Source organism: Mobula hypostoma, chromosome 1, assembly GCF_963921235.1.
Source record: "Mobula hypostoma chromosome 1, sMobHyp1.1, whole genome shotgun sequence".
In the NCBI taxonomy this organism is placed as follows: Eukaryota; Metazoa; Chordata; class Chondrichthyes; order Myliobatiformes; family Myliobatidae; genus Mobula; species Mobula hypostoma.
Window position 1 is genome coordinate 145,263,977 of NC_086097.1, and position 24,360 is coordinate 145,288,336.

A 24,360-nucleotide genomic window follows, 5' to 3' on the forward strand; every position below is an offset into this window, starting at 1 on the left:
GCTGCAAGTTCTCAATAACTCGCCCAGACTGTCAATCATTCCCAACCCTCCACTCAGGCCAATCGTTCACCCTGTCAATCAAACCTCCTTCACGGCACCGCCCTCCTTATGGCACCGCCTTCACTCCAATCTCCGCCCGCGATGACGTTGCTCCTGTCCAGTCACGTTCTCTAGGCCCCGCCTTCGGTCTCTCAGCCGCCGCGTGTCACATGGTAATGGGTTCGCCAGTAGACTGTTGTTTGATGGCGGGGAGTCTCTTGATATTTTATTCACGCCATCAGAAGCCGAGGGATCTCGGGCTGTAGCTACGATTTAGGATACCAAATAAGGGCATTAATTTGCTTGCTCCCTGCAATGGGTGTGGGGCATCAATTCCCCTGGATCAGAGCGCGTTGGAATGGGAGCTTGCGGACCTGTCTGTTAATAATGTAATTAAATGTAATCGTTCTGCAGGCCCATTTGCTGTCCGTCAGTGAAAATTCAATCGTAGCCGAAACCTTACTTCACTACCTGGATCAGTCAAGACAAAAGCGCTTGTTGGTCTGCAGGTGTCAGGATAGAGAAAATAAACCAATTTATATACTGGTACCGATATTTATTTGAACAAGCGGAAGTATATTTGCATCTAAAGACTATTATTAGTGATATATCTCACGGATGAAAATTCACAGCTTCGGAGAGAAAGACTAGGATTTACTGAAGAATTATTGGTGATCATTTGAAAATAAAGCGTTTAGCGAAAACAATTGCTGAATATGAACAAGGAAACTTTGAACACAGCACTTAGATTTTTCCAAACTGAAAGGCCTTCTTACGAACTGTTTGACAAAGGTCGGAGACTCGATTACCTACGCAAACATGATCTGAATTACTCTGAGTTTTTCCGAGATTTTCTGCTTCCTAATTACCCATGCGTTCTGTCACCCGAGTTCACAGCTGACTGGGGAAGCAGACAACAGTGGGTGAAAGGGGACGGGAGTCCGGACTTCGAACACTTGCTGAAACACTTCGGTTAGTATCATCTCGTTGTGACCGTGCGTGTACTAGTTGGGGGTTCAGATCTCACATTCACCTTCACATTTCCCATTCTGGATTTTTGCATACTGATCAGGCTTGGCGAAATCCACCTGGCACGTCAGCCTTTTATTTGCAACGGAATTAAAGATTAATCTCCAGAATGTCGTTGCGAGTAACTGAAGATAGAAAAATAAAGCGGGGGGGGGCATCACAAATGTTTTATTTCTAATTTGAAGGGGGAAAACACCAGGGAACTATGCATCCTATTAGTATTTTTACATTGGCATTTTATAAATCAGTATGTCGGTGTGGTTGACAAAAATTATCTAGGAAGTTCAAAATGATTAGGGACTAGCAATAAATGCCTACATTGCCAGTGACACCCATATACTAAAATGAAAGAAAATATTAGACATTAATAAATGTTTGTCATATACATATTTCAGATATAGAAATCGTGTGCTTGATTACTAGTCAGATGATCCAAGGAGCATCAAATAGTATTTGATTTCTGCTGCAATAGGTTAGAGATAAAAGCAGAAAATGCAGGGGTTACTTGGCAGAAGAGGTAGCATGCCTTAAGAGAGAAAGTTTCATTTTGAGAACAATTGTGATGTTAACCTTAGAGATCGTTGAGCTGCTGTTCTTTTCTTAGAAATGTCATCAAAATAAGATGTAGCTTTTACCACTTCTGACCTTGGGTGCTGTCTGTGTGCAGTTTACAACCACTTGGGTTTCCCTAGAATATTCCATTTTCTTCCGTCATCTCAAAGATGTATAGTGAATTAGTTCTGTAAATTACCCATGGGATAAGTGGGTGGTAAGGAGTTAAGGCAGAGTTAATGGGCATTTGAGAGAGAACAGGTAGAAAGGAAGTAAGTAGGGAAATGGGATTGCTTTGAGAGCCAGCGTTATCTTGATGAGCTGAATGGCCTATCTCTGTGTCGTAGAGAAAGATGAAAAACTACCTTACCGACTGACTATTCCCAGCATTTTCTATGTTTTATTTCTGTTATACACATCTACTGTGTTTTTTTTTTGCTTTTAGGATGTAAGTTTATGCATCTTGGACAATCAATTGCATTATTATGGGGTGGTGAGGAACAGGGGGTAGTAAATACACCCAAAAAATGCCCAAACATATTTATTAATCCCAAAGTCTATGAGGTACCTATGGAACATTATCCATATACTAATAATGAAAAGGACCTGCATTTGAAAACTAATTTTATCACAAAATGGCCTTACACTTGTTTCAATCAATGAAGAACTTTAAGTATTCCCAATGGAATAATAACTTGATAATTCATTTTGGTGATTTTGTTTGAGTCATGCCAGGGTTTTCCAAAATCTCTTCACAATCTAGACTGACTTCACTCAATAAATTACTAACAGGACTCTGTTGTGCTTCTCATCTTGACAGCATGAGACTTTCCTGAGCGGCGGGGGGGCGGGGGGGTGGTGTTGGAGGGTACAGAGTAAAAAGTTTTAAACAGCAATTATACCAGAAGAGTACTTCACTAGATGTAAAACACTTTGAGGGTCTGAAAGACACTGTACAACAACACCAGACCACAAATTCTGTTGCTAGTGGTTGAAAATGGTCTACACTACCTTGGCTGTCTTATTCCATGCTGCGTGGATTTAGTTGTTGGACAATTGGCAATAATTAATCTTCCATTAATAATTAATCTTGAAGTTTCAAAGCATTTTGTGTTATAATTATTAAATTGTTTAATCATTGAGCATTCATTGTCACACTTTCTATTGTATTGTTCATACCGTTCCCCTTTCGTTACAGGAGATTCCATTGTACCTGTGGCCAACTGTGACGTGAAGGAATATAATGCAAATCCAAAGCACAATATTCCTCTAAGGGATTATTTCAGTTATTGGAGAGAACACAGGGAGAGTAGTTATTCATCTCCACGCGGTTGCCTGTACATGAAAGACTGGCATATGCGCAGGTTTGTGCAAAATGGAATCAAGCTCCACATTGTTTTTTTTTATTTCAGAGAAATAAATCTCTATTTTTGAATCCTGTAGTGTTGGGTCAACAGGATGAAAATCAACAATATCTAACGTTCAGAATGAAATGACCTGCCATTGTGTATGGGACTTCACAGTGCGAGTGTAGCAGCCAATTCTAACCAAACCAAAATTGCCACTGCTGCCAATCCCCACGGATTTGTTATACTTGTATTACCATGCTCTCAGCTCCAATAATAATTCTTCCAATCCTTTATTAGCGATTAGCAAACATACAATCTTGAAGCGATGTGACTAGGTAAAATTAAGCGTAATTGGGTGTAATAAACAATACGACATCATTGGCTGCCAGTTGCAAACTGCCATGAGCAAAGCATGAAGACGTAACTTATTCCCTGTGCTCTTACCGTGCCCCCACTCATGTGACTAGTTACCATGCAACACAGAATACAACGGAGATGGAGAACAGATGCATGGCTTCTACATTCCAGGCCTCCAATTATTATACTATAATAACTACAACTATATGCTACCAAGACACAGGAGACACGAAATCTCAACATTCACACAAAATGTCCTCTTTCTGGTAAGGTGACTATCCTTCATCGTGATCTTCTTCTGACAAACCAGGTTGTTCCTCTTGACTGCATTCAGGAAAGTTCGGCCTGATTGGCTGCTGCCAAAGCTCATTCAATTTCAGAACTGAAATCCTGTTAACTGCAAGCTGTGGCCAAGCGTATTCTCCTCCTTCTATCACCACAGTCTCCTTTTAATGGTCCATTAACAGTTCAACCCAGGGTGGTTCTGATTGCGCAGGGGCCATCATTTATACCGCATACCCCTTGCAACGACTCCTCTTATTTGCCTACAGATGAGATTTGGGGTAATTTTTGTAAATGAAACAATTTGCTTCTTAGAAAAGTGAAAAGGCACTGCATAAATATAAGCCTTTGTTTGACAGAAAATTAACAGTCTTGCTTGGGTGATAGTGAGAGTAGTTTATTTTGGGGGAAAAAAGCTACGGTGATACAGTAAGAAACTGAGGCAGACGAGACCATGTTTACTTTCTGACCCAGAAATATTTGATGCTTATGGAATATATGTATATATGACAAAAAGTTCCCTCCAGCAGCACTGACAACCTGAGTTCATTTAGTTCTTTCAGAGCATAATTCAAACATATCTAACACGTAAAGTTAAATGGGGAGGGGGTGGAAACAGAAAACTGTACATTAAACTTTTTACAGCTTGTGGAGATCCTTAAGCTCTTTATAGTAAATTAAATAATTGTTCAAGTCTAGATGCTGTTACAATGTTAACATCTTAACAGCCATTTTATACAACAAATTCTAGTGCAATATGACTCACTAATCTTATTCTTTAGAGGTGTTCATTGATTGATAAATGTTGACCGAGACATTGGAAATATTTTCCATTGCTCTACTTTGAATAAAGATGCAGGACTTTTAATGCTTCTCTCAAAAGGGAAAGGATAAGGGATTTGTACCAATTATAATATAAATATGCTGCTGGCACCTTGTTGCATGACTAGGACATCACCTTGAGGAAGAATAATATGGAGAATCAACAGACAGAGAAAAGATTTCCTTGTGTTTTTAAGAGTGAAACTTGTTCTTTCTTTCTTTTTAAATCTTTTTATTAATTTTTCAAAATTATAAACTCAATTACAAAGTTGGTACAAAGAGATTGGAAAAATGTTCATCAGCATATATAAAATGAATTTTAAGTAACATAGATATAAAAGACTTCCAAACTCATAATGAGATTAATCATTAGAAAAAGAAATAAAAAGAAAAAATATATATAAACAAACAAAAACCCCAAAAGAAAAAGAGAAAAAAAAACCCAAAAAAAGCAAAACAGGGCTAGACCAACAGCTTGTATCAGACATGTTCAATAATGTCGTTAACTCTGTTCCTCTCATCATATAATTTAAGTTTAGAAAAAAGATTCGGAAAGGTCAGATTACATCATATGAAAATGTTGCATAGAAGGTTTCCAAGTTTCTTCAAATTTAACCAAAGGGTCAAAAATATCACTTCTAATTTTTTCTAAATTTAAACTTAATATGGTTTGAGAAAACCATTAGAATGTTCAACAAAATAGATCTTCTCACCATTAAAGTAACAAAAGCTATCATTCGACAGGCTGAAGAAGACAAAGATCTATGTTCTATCACTGGCAATCCGAAGATTCCCGTAATAGGACGGGGTTTTAAATCGAAGCATAGAACTGTTGAAATAATATCAAAAATGTCTTTCCAATATTCTTCCAAAAGAGGACAGGACCAAACCATATGAGTTAAAGAAGCCACTTCAGAGTGACATCTATCACAAGTAGGGTTTATATGGGAATAAAAATGAGCTAGTTTATCTTTGGACATATGAGCTCTGTATACTACTTTAAATTGTATTAATGTATGTTTAGCACATATAGAAGAAGTACTAACTAATTGAAAAATTTTTTTCCATTTCTCTATAGGTAGGGAAAGTTGAAGTTCCCTTTCCCATTCATTTTTGATTTTATCAGATATATCTGGCTGTAATTTCATAATTATATCATAAATTATTGCTATTAATCTCTTCTGCAAAGGATTAAAACCTAAAATTTTATCAAAAATGCCAGAAGGATTTGAAGTCGGAAAGGTAGGCAACGTAGTATTTAAAAAATTTCTTATTTGTAGGTATCTAAAAAAATGGGATCTAGGCAAATCAAATTTCTTGGATGACTGCTCAAAAGACATAAAGCAGTTATCCAGAAATAGATCACGAAAACATACCTTTCATTTTCCATTTCAAAAATGTTTGGTCCATTACCGAGGGGTGGAAAAAGAAATTAGATATAATAGGGCTTGAGAACATAAATTCATTCAGGCCAAAAAATTTACGAAATTGAAACCATATTCGCAATGTGTATTTAACTATAGGGTTGAAAATTTGTTTATTCAATTTGAATAGTGCAAAAGGAAGTGAAGTTCCTAAAATGGAAGCTAAAGAAAACCCTTGTACAGAATGGCCTTCAAGGTTTACCCAATATGGGCTTGGAGTTATATGCCAATCTTGTGTCCAAAATATTAAGTATCGGGAACTTGTACTGCCTTAGTTGAAGCTTAGTCATGAAATGCAATTAAATCACACAGTGAGTATTAAACCTATCAGTACAATTGGTAAGTGATTTTCACTGTGATAAAGTAAACAAGGAGATAGGAAACCTGAGAACTAAGTTTAGAGTTTCTGCAGAAGTAAGGCTGGGGTTGACTTGATATGTGTTTTACATTGTTGTATTAATCTTGATACTGTGCCTTCCAGGGACTTCCCCAATCATGGAGTGTACAATACACCCGACTTCTTCCAATCTGACTGGCTGAATGAATACTGGGATACTATCAAACTGGATGATTATCGTTTCACTTACATGGGTCCCAAAGGATCATGGTAGGTATATCTTGTGTTAAAGTTCAAAGTAATTTTTGTTATCAAGTAACTCTAACAGGATCAATGCAAGATCAACTAGAGTGCAGAGACAACAAACTGTGCAAATACAATATAAAGAAATAGCAATAAATAACGAGAATATGAGATTGTGAGATAAAGAGTTCTGAAAGTGAGATCATTGGTTGTGGGAACATTTCAATGATGGGATAAATGAATATAGTTATCCCCTTTTATTCAAGAGCCTGATAGCTGAGGGGTAGTAACTGTTCCTGATCTTGGTGGTGCCAGTCCCAAATCTCTTGTACCTTCTACCTGATGGAAGCAGTGAGAAGAGAGCATGAGGTATTTTCTACACTAATAAGGGCAACACTAAATTATATCAAAGGATCTTAGAGTTGCATGGAGTCGTATCCTCAGCCAACAGACCAAACTACTTGATCCAACTGCTTTGTGCCAGAATTTATGCTGCATGAGACTCCTCTCGGCTTACCTGCAAATTTTGTAGCATATCTTTATATTCTTTCGCCCTCAAATGTATCTAATTTATATGCCTCAGCTGGGCACCAAAGTTGTTTTCTCCTGAATTCCTGTTACATTTAGTTTTAGACTTAAGTTTCGACAAACAGTGAAACATTTTCTGTATGTTCAACCTTTCATCTTATAAACTTAACTTAGGTTACATCTCATCTATACAGTTTTTTGTAAAAGGTTTCAGTTAACCAGAAGCTAACTGATAATCAGAAATCTGGTAATAATCTGTTGAAAATAAATTTCCCCATCAATTGATTAAAATCTAATCCGTGTTCTAGAGCAGTGGTTAATTACTATTGATAACTAGTAGCCATGTTCAAGTATTATTTAGTCTACCTTCTAACATGTATTGCCAATTCCAGTTGCAGTGGTACATTTTAAAGGAGCAGAAGAGAACAAATTACTGTATCAAACAGAGTCCAAGGTTGAACAACGTACTTTTTCACTTTCCTCACAAATGTCTTAGCTGAATAAGTTTCCTGTTCAATTGTTATTTGAAGCTAATATGTGCTGCTACCATCTCCTTGGACTGGTTTATCACTGTATTAGCCTCTGACAATTAGCTAGACTATGACAACTCTCACTCATTCCTCAATCACATTTCATTTACTTATTCCCAAGAAGAACAGAATGGCCACTGTTACAAAATTGTTCAAGAGATTGACAAAGAAATGCCATTTTTCTACAGAAATTGACTAATTGGAAACAGATATTGACCAATTGGTAACCTTGTGTATGTTCAAATTCCTTACTTGCATTATCAATCCCCAATCACAGTATGATAATTCATACGTTAATAGCCAATAGTATCTTTGCGTTAAAGGCCATTAATATTTCTGAATTGGTAAAATAACTGTCCAATAGTAAATAGAATTGTTCGTTAGCATGTTTACCTTCTCTTAGTATGCCAAATAGCTCTGGTTCTGTGCTGTGCAAAGGGAGTTATGTTCTTCAAAGGCATTTCTTGCCAGCGTTCATTACACACTATCTGCAAATTATCCCCTCCTGAACGTATCTTAACCCCCACCGCAATTTATACACTTCTGGAAATTGTTTTGGATGAAAAGAGAAATTGATGGAATGAAAAGAAAGTAGAAAATCTTATAGGTGCTGGCTGAGTTCATAGTGATGTAATACACATCCCTTTCCCCCTGCCTCTGTAGGACACCATTCCATGCTGATGTATTCCGATCCTACAGCTGGTCAGCCAACATCTGCGGGAGGAAGAAATGGCTATTATTTTCTCCTGGACAGGAGGAACATCTGCGAGACTGCAGTGGTAATCTTGTTTATGATGCTGAGTCTCCAATCCTGCAGGACAAGAATTTATATCCAAACTACAGCCAGTGCTGTCAACCCATTGAGGTGGTGCAAGAAGCTGGAGAGGTCATCTTTATCCCTAGTGGTTGGCACCATCAAGTATACAACCTGGTACAAAAAAAAATCTTGTTTTTTTTTAATTCCCTTTGACGTTGGGGCTGGCATTGGTTTCATTAGCCACATATTGTCAGTGATTTGTTGAACTTAATTATTGGGGCACTTAAAGCAAAACAACATTTATTTTACTATATCATTATAATTTAACAAATTTTATTAAAGAGGGAATTTATCATAAAAGTAAAAGGGATGGTGGACTAGTCGCTTATCAGATAAGTGATATATATAATCTAATCTAATCTAATATATTTATATACGGTGTACCTGAGTCATCATTTTTTGAATCTGAAAACCATTGCCTCAAGTATACGCATATAATTTTTTGTCTTAAACTTTCCATGGATTAATTAGAACCGCAGTCCCCAACCACCGGGCCGCGGACCGGTACCCGGCCGCAGAGCATGCGCTACCGGGCCGCGAGGAAACGATATGATTTGGCGATATGAGTCAGCTGCACCTTTCCTCATTCCCTGTCACGCCCACTGTTGAGCTTGAACGCACGCGAGGTCATTATCCACGCATCATCCACGTCAGCGCGGGAAGGAGATCAACTCCTCGAGCTTGTAAATGACGGCGGGCTGAAAAGCACGTTTGACATAACATCTCTGCCGGCATTCTGGATCAAAGTCAAGGCTGAATATCCTGAGATAGCCACGAAAGCACTGAAAACGTTGCTTCCATTTCCAACCTATCTCTGCAATAAATGCAACGAAAACTAAATTGCAGAATAGACTGGAAATAAGGAAACCCCTTCGAGTATCGCTGTCTCCCATCACTCCTCGATAGGACCGTCTTGTTGCAGGAAAACAAGCCACGGCTCCCACTGATTCAGCGATATTGGTGCGTTGCGATGATTTTATATGTTCATACGGGGAAAATATGCGCTGTGTGTTTAATATTCAGACGTTACTTAAAATGTTATGATGCTATGACTTATATAACCATATAATAATTACAACAGGGAAACAGGCCATCTCTGCTCTTCCAATCCGTGCCGAACGCTACTCTCACCTCGTCCCACCGACCTGCACTCAGCCCATAACCCTTCATTCCTTTCCTGTCCATATACTATCCAATTTAACTTTAAATGATAATACCAAACCTGCTTCTGCCACTTCTACTGGAAGTTTGTTCAACACTTAGTTCAAGCTCCCCTGTCCTCCCCTGATAATTGACTTATCGCTATATTCATGCGAGGAAAATATGCGCTGGGTGTTTAATATTAAATTCGTTAGATTATCCCCTTTAGAAACAAAATTCAGTGTATTAGCCTCTTATCACCGATATTCCGGTCGTGATTAACACCGCCCACCGCCCACCCCCACCGAACAGAATCACCAAAAACGATTTGTAGAAAATAATCAGCAGGTGCACGCATGCGCAAGTCACACATGTGCACTGGTGCCCGCGCAAGGCTTCATGGTCATTGTAGTCATCTGGGTAAACAACGTATTTGACTGCTATTCTTGTCTGTTGGCAACCATCTCGCCCCGCGCCCCCCCCCCCCACCGGTCGGCCGGTCCGCAAGAATATTGTCAATATGAAACCAGTCCGCAGTGCGAAAAAGGTTGGGGACCCCTGAATTAGTATGGCTGATATTTTTGGTCTGGTCTTTATGCCCTGAATGGGAACATCTCTTTTCTTTTGAAGAGGTGTAATGTGTAATAAATCTCCTTCAGGAGGACACCATCTCAATCAACCACAACTGGCTCAATGGCTGCAACATAGACATTATGTGGAGTTTTCTACAGGGGGAACTAACATCTGTCCAGGGCGAGATTGAGGAGTGGAAGGACCATATGGAGGATTGGCACCAACACTGTCAGGTAGGATTATTATTATTATTATTCTCCTTCTCCTTCTCCTCATTCCAAGTTTTTATTTAAAAATGAAACTTAATATACCATTACCAGACTTCTTAATTCTCAGGGTCTGGGTACAGCTGATAGTTTCAACTACTCTGAAAATATATTTTTTTAAACTGCTTATATTTTTACAGCACTTTTAATGTGGCAATATGTAACAGTGTTATCAATTAAAGTTTGACATCCAGCTACATAGAAGAGGTGGATGGGAAAAATAAATATAAGATGGGAAATTTCATAGCTTAAAATTGTGACAGTTGATGGCATAACCACCAATAATGGGGTTATTGTGACCCCAAAATTGGAAATATGTAGACATTCAGAAGGGTTAAAGGTCTGTTAAAGACAGTAGAGATAGAAGGAGAAAACATATAGATAGATTTCAAAATAATCTTTTCAATCTTAAATCATTGTTTAATCGGGAGCCAAATTTGGACAGGAAGCATTAGAGTAAATAGAAGCTGGTGTACTTAGATATTGGATTATCTCAATTCTACCTATGCAAGACAAACTGGGGAAAACCAAGATTGTATTGGAAATGTCATGTCTACCAGTAACAGTCAGATGGATACCCCTTTTAAATGTGAAGTGGAAAATGGCAGTAGTGCTGGTGACACAGATATGTCATCTATTCTTGGGAACTCGTATGTTTCAGAGATTGATAATGATCTGAGTCACTTTTCAAGAATTTATTCATGTGTGGGTGTGGGATTGGAATTACTATCTAAGGTAAAGAGTTTGCAATTTTGGTCCTCTGGATAATGGGATGAATTCTGCATGTCATTCAACTTGTCTGGAAATTTGGAAATCACAAGGACTGAGAGATTATGGTGATATTATCCAGAAATATTGCAGAAATGCGGAATATACATTCAAATTAGGGATGGCATCCGTTAGTCTTGCGAGACCATGGATCTGCACCTGGAAAGTCTTCACTCTCCAGGGCGCAGGCCTGGGCAAGGTTGTATGGAAGACCAGCAGTTGCCCATGCTGCAAGTCTCCCCTCTCCACGACACCAATGTTGTCCAAGGGAAGGGCATTAGGACCCATACAGCTTGGCACCAGTGTCGTCACAGAGCAATGTGTGATTAAGTGCCTTATTCAAGGACACAACACGTTCCCTCGGCAGGGGCTCGAACTCACGACCTTCAGGTAGCTAGTCCAATGCCTTAACCACTTGGCCACGTGCTCACATGAAAGAGAGCTAATTAACAAACTTTGCACAAAAAGGGATTATCATGCAGTGTGCCCCTCTGAGGATGGATTGAAATCTGATGGCTGAGCAAATTGCAGTCTTGATGCTAACTCTTGCTGACGTCTGGTTTGATGGTAGAGGGAAAATTAGATGGTCACCAATCCATTCTCTACCTGGCCAGGCTACGTTTAGTGGGACACAATGGCAGAATTTTTACTATTTGGCCACAACTAATATGCTAGTTGATGAGTGTATTAAAATTTGTGAAACAATAACTATAGGCAGTGACTGTTCTTTATTCCCATTTGGCACAGGTACTATTGAAATCATGCACTGGAATCAACTACTGTGAATTCTACACCTTTCTGAAAATAATTTCTAAAAATAGGATGGCCATACTAGATACTTCTGCAGAAGGCAGCGCTCCTCTCAAAAATGCATTTCCCTTAGAACTGTCTGCACTTGGGCCGTATCACGCAGTGTTTGATTTATACCGAAGTGAAAGTGTGCTAACTTCATTGCTTGCCAATGAGACCTTTAATAGACTAGATACAGACTTGCTAGATCCTCGGCCTGAGGACATGTTACGCGAAATTCGAGAAGTATTGGATGCTACCTCATTGTAATGTTCTGCTTTTGTGTGGTCATTTCATGTAAACTAAGTTATGTTCTAACCTCTCTTATGAAGTGAAGGGAAATCATAAAACAGGCTTAATGCTAAGAAGATCAGAGTGAGAAGAAAATGGTCAGTGTAATACTCACTGTGTACCTGTTGCAAGCTGGTACATGGATTTGGGTGCAATGCACAAGCACTAGGATAGTAGGTAATTATGTCATTTTCCTGGCAATCCAGAAAATAAAATTTCAAATCCCATTGATGTTGAAACATTGGATTGTGTGGGGAAAACAAATCTGGAAATGAAAGGCTTGAGCTATTAAAACAGCGGCCATGAAACTGGAAGAGAAACCAAGCTGCCTTACTGTGCTTCCTTTAGCAGAAAATATGTAACATGGCCAGCTTATGATTCTGCAATGCACCTCTAATTGATCTGGTGAAACGCTCAGATACAAAACAAAATTGTTGGAGCCATTAATTTTTCAGATTGCAGCTACTTAAATGAAAAGTGGACTCTGTTACAATCCAAAACACAAGGCTGTAACAGATATTCCTGCATGGATAAAGCACTGGAGGAAGACAAGCCAGTGACTTTATTATAGTGCAGCAGCCTCTGAGAAGTTGGGTTCTTAATCACAGGAACGGGACTTCAAACATATAGAAAGCACACAGAGGCACCATTGAAATCAAAATGATGTGTTGAAGAGTAACTAAACGTGTATTTCAAAACAATTGTTGAACAGCAAAGTATTTTATTTTTATACTTTCACTGCTAATTTTAAATGTTTTTTTTTGGCATCCTCACCGTGAAAGCTGTGCTGAGGTAACCGGAGCTGGAACCTGACCAGGGTTCTGATCCAAGTGGAATTAAGAGACTTCATTCTTTGCCCAGAGTCTAGTGGAGTAACTTCTGTTAAAAAGTGCAAAGGGCTGGTCAATATTTGAAAAATGTCAGGAAGTAAAATGTTCAAAGGCCAGCGGCAGGAGCTGATTGGAGTTCAAAGCCTAGTTTTCGGAGTCCCATCATCACTGCTTTGAGGTCTGGAGCTTGAGCCCTCATCCAGGGTCCTCAGTTGTCAGCATCTGTGACTCCTGGGTTGATATCAAAGATTAAAGCATAAAGGTCAATTGAAGCAGTTGTTGCCTTATTGCTTGGCATGTTCTGTTTTATTGTGTTCTTGGGTCTGCTGAGCATTGTGGGCATGCTATGTTGCCACCACGTTGTTGGGCAACAGTTGTGGGCTGCCCCCAGCACATCCTTGGATGTATTGGTTCTTAATGCCAATAACACATTTCACTGTATGTATGTTTCGATATATATTTGATAAATAAATCTGAATTTGATCTAGACCTATTCCTTGGATTGTAGATGATAACTCATAAGCAACACTTTCAAAACCAAGTTATTGCTGAAATAAGAAATGTAGACAAACATATCAGCAGATTTTCAGACATGCCACACAGCTGCTTACTAATTGTTCAAACGATATAAAATATAAAATTAAGGTGAAAGCCAACAGAACAATGTCATGGTTTATTCAATAAGTGCACCAAGTAGTGTGAACCTGACACTGACAGACCATGGGAAGTTCAGTTACTCTTGTAGTTGAAAATGAAACTTGAAATTTCTCAAGTTTAATAACCTTAGCTGAAATAAGTGTTGAGTTAAGCTTTATAAGTCATTCCAATGTCAAGGGGTGGAGAAGGGAAGAGAGAATCAACCAGAATTTCTGCTGCTGGTAACATTGTCAATGGAATTCAGATGTAGGTAAGTGAGCTTGATTCAGATTCTAATCAGCATTGGAGTGCAAAAAATAATTTCAGGATTCATAGTTGGTAATACAAATGTTATAATATTTATTTACAAAAGCAAAAATATATACATTCATTAATTCCCTTATCTAATTATATACTAATGAACATTCCTCACAAATGTGATGGAGTCAATGCTAATGGCCTATAAAATTAAATGGCTTTTGAATTTGAAGTGGAATTGTAGGAACAGGAAATGTAAATTAACAGTTCTTACAGTTTTACCACACTAAAAACATTGATTACGTTACCCCACAAGTTATTTACAGATTTAATGCCATAATAGTTGTAAGGTGGAAAACAGTTTATACAAAGTTCTCAGTATATACTTTTAGCCACCAGTACCATAATGATATACTGTATATATACATTTCAATTTCAATAACTAGATGGTGGTCCCTATGAACATCACATGAGAAGAAGTATTTGAAACATTCAATCTGTACTCTATTTTGTGTCCTGTATGTCAGCCAAGAAGTCCAGCCTCAAACATTGAGTTGCAACTTCCTCCAAGATAAATTTTACAGAAACTTAAAGCATTTTCTTTCAGCTTATATGCTTTAACCAGTTCTGTTAATCAACCAATATGTCCAATACACTCTGTATTTGCTATAAAATGGACCTTAATGAGTTATCCTTTTAATAATTGTTCTCTATTTAAATTTCTCTGTTGCATGCCTGTTTAAACTAAACAGTAACACCAATTTTCTTTCCAGGGCTTCCAAACTAAGTTTCTTAATCTCCTTTCAATCCTATATTCTACAGCTTTTCGAAGCCCAATATTAATTATTTGATTTACGTCACCGAGATTTAAGTTTGTCTACCCAGTATCATTAGCTTTGAACAATTATTAAGGACTTCCATGAATAAAGAGGACCTGGATAGGTAGCCTAGAGAGCTGTCAGTCTGAAGAAAATGGAAAATGACAGTCACTTACTATTTGTCCAGACTAATAGTTACAACTCCGAGAATATAAATTGCGGCATTTCTTTATTTACTAGGTTAGATTAGGAAATGAGGCTGAAAATTCTTTACAGGAACAGAAGCTCCTTGGATTCTGTTACATATCTAAAATAAAACTCCTAGGAGAAAAAACTTGGTATGTGTGGTTGAATTCTGAAAATGCAGCAAGTCACATTCCTCAAAAGATAAAATAAAAGACTTTAATGTTGAAATCAATTGTTGCTTTGTTTTTAAACTATGATGGGGTTCAACAGGAAAGTACTACCCTATCCTTTAATTATAGTTGCTGAAAGTGTTTTAAAGTGACGCCTTTATCACCTCCTAATTAGTTGAATCTGTTTGAAGTGAAGTTTGAAGGCTCTTCCAGACTTGGGTCAAATTCTGCCTGATACTATTTCCACACCAAATGACGTGCTGGCAGATGACCTGTTCTGCAGCTCCACTTTTCAACAATATTACACGTTTTTCAGGGTCAGGATTCCTGTAGTGCTTTCTTTGCCTTCCGTTCTTTCTCGTAGCTGGCCCATCATTCAGGCAAAATACTGGTTCGGATTTCCTCTTTCTGAATATGTTGGTAGCAAGACTGTAATGAAACAAGATGTAACCAGAAGGTTACCTATGCCATTCTAGAATATTAGCTAGAATTTTAAATAAAAAGGCCTTATTACAATGCTTTGATTGATTATGGAGCTGAGACATTGTTGCTGTCTCCACAGATTTTGCCTGACCTATCTATGTCCAGCATTTCATTTCATTAAGGGATAGAAATGCATACATCCAATCAACTCATGATGATATCATAGTATATCTCATTACAATTTGCTTATGAAATTTACTTACATTGCCTTCAATTGAACTAGATTTCTGAAAAAAGAGTTCAACAAGCACTTACACTTTTCAAAATACAACAAACTTGTGCTGTTTAGCACATGTAACTAAAGATGAATTTCTACACCTGAGAGTTGTAAATACTATTTAAGATAGATAGATGTGGTCTAGAATGCTTTCATCTTTCAGCAATAAATAACTTAAATTGCATTGATGCTTGTGAGACAATATGTATATAAAATGACTTACATATTGCCTTTATAAAAATAAGTGCCTTTCAAAATGATGGGATCACTATTGTTTGAAAGGCAAGGCATACGAGTGAAAATTTCCATGTTTTAAATTGCTGCTTACTTTCTGAACAAAATCATATTCTCATTAGGAAGGGTCCAGTTTATTAAACTAGTTATTAACAGTATGCTACAATAGAAAATTTTGAGTGAAATTAACTTCATTGTTGAAGTTCTGATGGCCAGCAACATTTATCTGTAAAGATGAGGTTCTATTACATGAGCTCGATTTGTGTTTTGTTGAAAGATGAAAACAGATGTTTATCTTTCTTAAAAGACATTGATGATTTATATGTATTTTGACCAAAATCCTGACAGCTTCATTGTAAATACCGCTTCTTAACAAGGTATTCAGATTTATAAACTGTCTTAAGGTAAAAGAGAAAGTACTGGAAATACTCAGCGGTAGATAACCTTTTATCAACCGTAAGTGTTACCTTCCTCCCTCAGATGCTGCCTGACCTATTAATTATTTCATGCACTTTATTTCAGATTATTAACATTTGCAATATTTTGCATTTACTGATATTCTTATCATTAGATGTTTAAAATATTTACTAAAGATAGCTTATCTCTTCAAAGAATTCTTCAACAAGAAAGCTGTCTAATTCTACATAGCTTTGAGCCCTGAGATGGCAGGTGTTCCACAGGCTATAGCAACTCACATCAAGAGCAGTAAGCAGGAAGTCATTCATCCCACCCACGGTGGAAGGATCCATCATGTCTCGAATTAGATGGAGTTCTGCACCCAAATGCTGGATTCTATTGTGTGGAGAAAAAGTCAGATCTGAATTAGTTCTGCTTTATAGTAACAATGAATTAAAGTATCCAAATTAAACACCATCTACCCAACTTCCTCATTGGACAAAGCATGGACTAGATACCGATAAGTCGTTACACTATTGATACTCTCGTGTATCAAGGAGTGCCATGTCTCACTCCCCAGTGACCCAGGTTCAAGCCCAAACTCCAATGCTGTTTTTGCGAAGTTTGCACGTTCTTCCTGTACAGAGTATACTTCCCTCAGTTGTTCCAGTTTTCTTGCACATTTCAGAGACTTGCTGTTGGCCGGTTAATTGCTATTATATATTACCCCTAGTGCAGGTGGACAGCATGAGAATTAAGGTGTATTTGTACAGTCATATAGCACAGAAACAGGCACTTTGTCCCCTGACTAGTCACCACTCACTTACACTAATTATGTGATATTGATGGACATGAAAGAAAAAATGCATAAAAGACAATTAAGGGGAATGGGATTGAACAAAGTGCTCTGAGAGCTGACTTAGACTTTAAGGGCCAAATGGCCTTACATGTTTGTGAGCAGAAATGGAACAGACGGAATCTGAATATGCTGCAAAGCTCCTCCTACAGAGCCTGATCAAACATTGAGTATAATGGAAGAGACAATCACAAAGTAGCAAACATAGCAAAGCAAATTCTAGATCATTATTTTGAATGAAATTGTGAAAATTTAAAAAATCAGATTGGTAAAAGGAAAATTCCAAAATCATAGCAGCAGCAATCAACAAAATAGGCTTCTCTGTAAAACACTGGAGGGAAATGTTAAGAAAGTGTTTTACAAGTAGTTGGATACTAAGAGCAATTCATCTGAGCAGAGGCAACAAAATTCCCCGTCTTGCCATCAACTCATTACTGATCATGTTTTCTCAAAGGACGGTATCTAAATTTCCAAAGAAACTTTATGGTCATTTGTCATTAATTTTCCAAGCTCTGATTCTTTTTTAAAGACGCCCCCTCCTACATGTTCAGCCATCATAGTAACATGCAACCTGGCACTTACTTTGCCCTGGACACCACATAAACCAGCAGTGGCAGCAAGTCATCCATGGGAAGTTTGTACTCCCTGTTCAGCACTCGAGTTATGGTTTTCTCAATCTCTTGATAGGTTTTCATGATGGTGTCCAGCTTATCCTGAGGATCTGCTGTAGAACTGCAGAGATAGTTTTAGATTTGCCACATCAAATTCAAAGGACCATAAAGCAGCTCATCCACTTTTGTATATTTTAATGATGTTATGAAGTTTTAGAGAGTTATAAAGTTGTACAGGACAAAAAAGGGCCCTTCCAGTTAATGTCCATGTCAAACTTTTTGCCCATCTACACAAACCTATTTGCCCACATTGGATCTCTATCCTTCACGCCTTGCCTTTTTAAGTGTCACTTAAATGTAGTAATTGCATTTGACTCCAGCCCCTCCTCTGGCAGCACTTTCCAAATATCAACCACTTCCTGTATGAAAGATTTTCACCTCAAATCTCCTTAGCACTCCTTCCTCACACCTTAAACGAGTACCTTCTTATTTTTCAGAATCCTACCATGGAAAAAAAATTCTGACTATCTACCCTACTTATGCCTCTAAAAAAAATGTTGTCGCTCTATCAGATCATCCCTCAGTGTGTAAGTCAAGATGCAGGGTCTCAACCCAAAACATCAACTATTCCTTTGCCCCCAGAGTTGTTGCTTGGCCCATTGAGTTCCTTCAGCAGTTTGGTTTTAGTTCACATTCCAAAATCTAGAGTGTCTTTCATCTCTACCCATTAGTCTCCTTCATTCTGGGGAAAAACAAACAAAGCCTATCACAAATTTTCCCCTAACTAAAAACCTCCATATCCTGAATCTCTTCTGCACTCTCTATAGTACAATAAAATCGACCAAAACTACGTATAACAATCTCTGCAGTCTAAGCATTTTTACCTGAGGTTCTGGCATAACATCCTAATTTTTATATTCTAAGCCTCTACCAATGAGGGCAAGTATGTCACATGCCTTCTTCACCACCTCATCTTCCTGTGTTGTGACTTTCAGGAACTGTGAACATGAATCCCAAAATCTCTCTTTTCATCAATGTTGCTTAGAGCCCTACGACTGACTACCCCATTTGACTTCCGAAAAAGTATCAGCTCGCACTGTCATAATTAAATTGAACCTGTTGTGCTCTATCCCACTTTCCATCTGATGTATATTTTACACTTCAGACACTGTCTACACCATCAACTTTCATGTCATCCACAAATGTATTAAGGATACCTCTTTTATTCATATTCATGTCAAAAATTCTTGGGTGACGGCTGATAAAGGGGTAGTGACTCCAGGAATTTAATACAGTGTGAATTAAAGGAGATGAAAATTCTCCCAGGTTAGACCTTGGATATTGAAGGGAACACTATTAAGCAATTGACCCCTGTTCAATTAGGTGATAGCTTCAAAGGGATATTATAATGTAAAACATTTGATAAGCTTTTTAAATGCTGTTTTTCTGAACGAATTGGTGCTCCACATCATAATGTCAATACTACCGTTTAAATAGCTTATACATTTGATAAAACCAATTAGTCCTCATCTCAAAGGTGCACAATCTATCTGGCATCTTATTGTCTGACTGCATTGCACTCTCTCTGTAAACTATATTCTGCATTCCACATTGCTTTTTCCTTAAGCAAGAATTGTTCTGATGTGGTGAAATGATCTGTATGGATGGCATACAAAACAAAGTTTCTAATGTACTTTCATACATGAGACTGTAATAAATTACCTCACTGCTCACCTTATTTTTTGGAAACACAAGATGGCAGAAGTGAAGCACACATCTTTCACAATGGAAATCCTCTGCACCAAAGAACAATATTTCAAGACTTAGTATTATACAAATCTGCAATATTGATTCTCTGTGATATTTTTTCTCTAATTCATTCCCAGCTGCTTTCAATACAAAATTGTCTGTGATGGAATTTCAATGATGGGTTAAGAATACCTCCCAGTTTAATTACTGCACACAAGCATAGGCAGTTCAATTCAAGTCTAAAGGTTACCTCCAATATTTTACTCTCTTCTAGGATAAAAATGTAATCTTAGATGTCACATCATTGCTGAACATAAAGCTGTAGGGTCATAGGGCACAGAAGGAGGCTCTTCAACCCATTACGTCCATGCAGATTTTTTTTGCCAATCTATATTAATCCTATTTATCTCCATTACATCTGTATCCTTCTATGCCTGGCCTATTTAGGTATCTGTTTAAGTACCTCTTAAATATTTTTGCCAAAATATTCTTCAGTGAAATAAGTGGCATAGCAGCTTGAATTGGTTTCTAAATTCCAGTGACCCATACTCAATCCTGACCGGATTTTGTCTATGTGGCGTTAACATATTCTCCCTGTGATTGCAGAGGTTTTCTCTGGAATATTCAATTTTCACTTAAAAGGCATATATTGCAAAGGAATAAATGCAAACAAGGAATTTTTTGCACTCCTGTCTATATGGTAATAAACTAATGTGAATCTGCGAGAATAGGACTGATAGAACGGCTCTGAGAACTGAGAGATTCAAATGGACATAGTTGTTTACTTACTCTTTAAAGGCAACCCCTATCAGGATTTAGGCTGGTTGTATTTCAATACAATTGTTACATTTCTCATGGCAGAATGCAGTCAAACTGTGCATTAAAGGTGAATATTTATTTATTTATTTTTCCCTTTTTTTTTTTATTACAGGGTTTTGGCAAAACTATCCTGAAAGTGTAGTTTTGGTATCTGTTCCTGAAGTAGGGTTAGCTTACAGGCAATACTCGATTGATTCATTAGAGTAATTCCAGGAATGTCGAGCTTTGTCTCATAAAGCAAAATTAAATTAATGGTTTACATTGATTGGAGCTGAGAATAGAGGTGTTTAATTGTATTTAACAAGGTGGGTACTGGGTAGGTATATTTTTGGAATTACCTAGAAATAGGGAGCATAGTTTCAGATATAGTAGTACAACAGGTACATTCATTGATTAAGTTTCTCAGCTAGCATTCAAATGCCCAGACCATTGATCCAGGCGCACAAGTTTGAATTCTATCATGGGCGCCAGTAAACTTAGAGTGAAATAGTTCAGTTTATCTGGAATGATAAGCTAGTGTTAATAATGGTGATCACAAAATTACTGAATTCTCAATAAAAAACAACTTGAGACAAAGATTTCCTTCAGGGATGATAACTTTCCATCTTTACCTAATCTGGTGTACATGTGACTCCAGAACAACCAAAGCAGATAATCTAAAAAGCTACAGATGTGTGAAATCTGAATACAAACAGAAGATAAAGAAAAGTTGAAGCAGGTCAGGCAGCATCTGTGTGGAAATGAAACAATTAACATTTCAGATCAAAGAGCCTTCATCAGACCTTAGAAATAAAAACTTCTATTTCATTTCTGATGAAGGGTTTAGACTTGAAGCCTTAGCTCTGTTTCTCTTCCGACAGATGCAGCCTGACCCGAAGAGTATTTCCAGCATTTTCTATTTTTATTTTATATTTCTTAAATGTGCAGTTTTGTTTTTGATTTTCAGAATATCTGAGTGTTGCTCACATCATGCTCAGTGTCAAACAATGGTCAGCAATGGTCACCAGTGACATTTCCACTTCAATCGCTAATGAAATTACCTGAGGACTTGTGAGCTGCCGATCTGCTGTCAACAGTACAAACCTGTGATCACTAAGCTTGTTTAGGTTGCATCCAGTCCTCTCTCAAGCTCAGGTCTCAGGTCTCAGAAATAAAAAGGAAAATATTGCAATCTTCCTGTGGTTCTCTCAGCCGTTCTTTTCCCCCTCCCTTGCCCTCACGACCTGCCCATCACCTCACTCTGGTTCTGCACCTCCTTCTCTCTATTCCATGGTCTACTGTCCTTCCCTGTCAGATTCCTTCCTTTTTGGCCTTTTACCTCTTTCACAATTCACCTGCTATCTTCTTATAAAATTTCATTCCCCTCCCCTACACACCTACCTCCCACTCACTTGAATTCACCTCTTCCTCTGTAGGCTTGTGTGCCTCCCCTCCTCCCAACCTTTTTATTCTGGCTTCTGCCCTCTCCCTTTTTGGTGCTGATAAAGGCATCAACTGTTCATTTCCTTCTGTAGATGCTGCCTATCCTGCTGAGTTTCTCCAGTACTTTTTGTGTGTAGCTTGGGCTTACCTGATTGTTTGTCAGATGTAGATCTTGAAGAGGCCACAAGTTCCTGTAAAACAAACGAGAGTACATTCATTAAAGTACACCAGGTGCTTTTTCACAGTATTATTCATGATTGAATTCTGAGTGTTGCCAGCAAGGCCAACAATTATTCACATAGATGAATGTTCCTATTCAAATACAATCTATGTGGGGTTGTTGAACTGAGAAAGGGTTAGGGAAAGAAGGGGTGTTTCCCTTGTTAATACCCCCCAAACACAGCTCAAGCAGGTCTTCTGGTCATTTTTCTAATGCTGTTTTGTGGGGGGCTCACTTAAACAAAATGGTTGATTGACACTCGTGACCAAACAATGTTCTTGGCTCGGAATTACTTTTGGGGTGTTCTGAACTCATGACAAGTGGCCTTTCTAAATGCAACTTCTTCCTGTAGTAACTTCTACTTTGAAAAAGGCACACACGACAACTTCATGCCCAAGAAACAACTTTAGCTCGAACTTCAAAACCGTTATGTATATACAGAGGCTTTCACAACCCGTACAGCATGGCAGGGACACTATATACAGAGACCACCTGAAGTAAAAAGAATGGAAGTAAAACCCCCCATTATCCTAATTAGTATTAACTTACTTCTAATAATGATCACATTACAACACTTCTCCCCCTTTAAAATCCAACATCCCCAAATGTAAAAAACTAGGAAATAAAAACAGTAAACAACAGGAATTCTGCAGATGCTGGAAATTCAAGCAACATACATCAAAGTTGCTGGTGAACGCAGCAGGCCAAGCAGCATCTATAGGAAGAGGCGCAGTCGACGTTTCAGGCCGAGACCCTTCGTCAGGACTACGAAGGGTCTCGGCCTGAAACGTCGACTGCGCCTCTTCCTATAGATGCTGCTTGGCCTGCTGCGTTCACCTGCAACTTTGAAATAAAAACAGTGGTGGTATTAACTTGCGTACCCCTGAAAACTTATACTAGTACCTCAGCAACTGTTTATCAATACAAAACATCTGGAAAACATGACAGATTCAACATTCAATCTAACAACAACAAAAAACTGTCCCGTCAAAGATTCAGTCTGTCAGGAGGTTTACGAGTGAGCTGTGATCTGCGCACTACCCCCCATGACCCAGCAGGCACCGCTGGTGAGGGTGTTTTGAGTGGATCTGGTTTTGGGGGCAGGAGAGGGGTCTGTGTGTCTGCGTGAGAATGTCCGTCCTCCTCAGCGGACTTCGACCCCTCTGCCAGCGTCTCGCCCTCTGGACATGCTTCCACTGTAGTCTGTCTCACAAATGGAAACTCCATGGAACTGTCTGCCTCTGAGTCGGTATCATGACGCAGGCGCACATGGTCCTGATGTCTGTGGAAAACACTCCCATCAGTCAGCTTAACAACATAGGAGACAGGACCACTCTGCTTAAGAATAACCCCAGGCAGCCATTGCTGATTGTTTCTCACATAAACATTGTCATCCGGTTTTAACTGTTACTCTCACGCATGTTGATCATGTCCCTCCTTCTGCTTTTCCTGCTTTCTCTCCACTTTTGCTTTCATATCCGGGCACAGCAGGTCCAATCTTGACTTGGGCCTACACCCTATCAGCATCTCTGCTGGAGTGCGGGCAGTCGTAGTCTGCGGCATGAGGCAGTATTTAAACAAGAAACGTGAAAGCCGAATGCTAAGAGAGTCCCCTGTCATCCGCTTCAGGCCTTCCTTCACTATCCGAACAGCCCCCTCAGCCAAACCATTGGAGGCTGGGTGGAAAGGGGCCGTCCGAATGTGATGAATGCCATTCTGCTGCATGAACTCACTGAACAGCTCACTGGTGAACATCGGGCCATTATCAGTGACCAAAGTGTCAGGCAACCCGTGGACTACAAATACTTGCCTGACTTTGTCTATAGTTGAGGGGGCTGTGATGTTGCTCATGATGTGAGCTTCGATCCATTTAGAATGCGCATCTACCATTACAAGAAATATCTGCCCCATAAAAGGACCAGCAAAGTCCAAATGTAGCCTAGACCAGGGGTGGTCTGGCCACTCCCATGGATGCAAAGGAGCTGGTGGTGGCATATTCTGATTAGTCTGACATTGCGTACATGATTTTACCTTGTTCTCCAGATCCTGATCCATTCCTGGCCACCAAACATAGGATCTTGCAAGACTTTTCATTTGAAACACTCCTGGGTGAGTCTCATGAATTTCCTCCACAATCTTAATTGGCCAGGGGGAGGCACAACAACCCTCGCCCCCCAGAAAATGCAGCCATCCTGCGGACTGACTTCAGTCTTGCATTTGGCATAAGGCCTCATTTCCTCTCCTTCCACGGCTCTGGGCCAACCTTGTAAAAGAAAAGTCTTGACTTGGGACAGGATTGGGTCCCTCTCTGTCTGCTGC

The 24,360-nt window shown here is 38.7% G+C and overlaps 2 protein-coding genes across 2 annotated transcripts in view; one reads left to right on the top strand and one right to left on the bottom strand.

The window, feature by feature from the left end:
- The first annotated feature begins 225 nt into the window (after positions 1 to 225).
- On the top strand, positions 226 to 13,528 carry jmjd4 (jumonji domain containing 4). The gene is made up of 6 exons (XM_063040410.1): positions 226 to 1,011; positions 2,819 to 2,984; positions 6,336 to 6,461; positions 8,156 to 8,423; positions 10,109 to 10,255; positions 11,804 to 13,528. Exons 1-6 carry the CDS (start codon positions 756 to 758, stop codon positions 12,113 to 12,115), a joined length of 1,275 nt encoding a protein of 424 aa, XP_062896480.1. The 5' UTR covers positions 226 to 755; the 3' UTR covers positions 12,116 to 13,528.
- A 244-nt stretch (positions 13,529 to 13,772) lies between these two features.
- Positions 13,773 to 24,360, bottom strand: part of LOC134351333 (ALS2 C-terminal-like protein) — a 112,537-nt gene continuing 101,949 nt past the window's right edge. The window contains exons 23-27 of the mRNA XM_063057410.1: positions 21,970 to 22,012; positions 19,566 to 19,627; positions 17,803 to 17,952; positions 16,664 to 16,760; positions 13,773 to 15,463 (exon numbers count right to left, since the gene is read on the bottom strand). Coding sequence (XP_062913480.1) covers positions 15,407 to 15,463; positions 16,664 to 16,760; positions 17,803 to 17,952; positions 19,566 to 19,627; positions 21,970 to 22,012 — 409 coding nt within the window. The 3' untranslated portion in view covers positions 13,773 to 15,406. The remainder of the gene's footprint in view (positions 15,464 to 16,663; positions 16,761 to 17,802; positions 17,953 to 19,565; positions 19,628 to 21,969; positions 22,013 to 24,360) is intronic.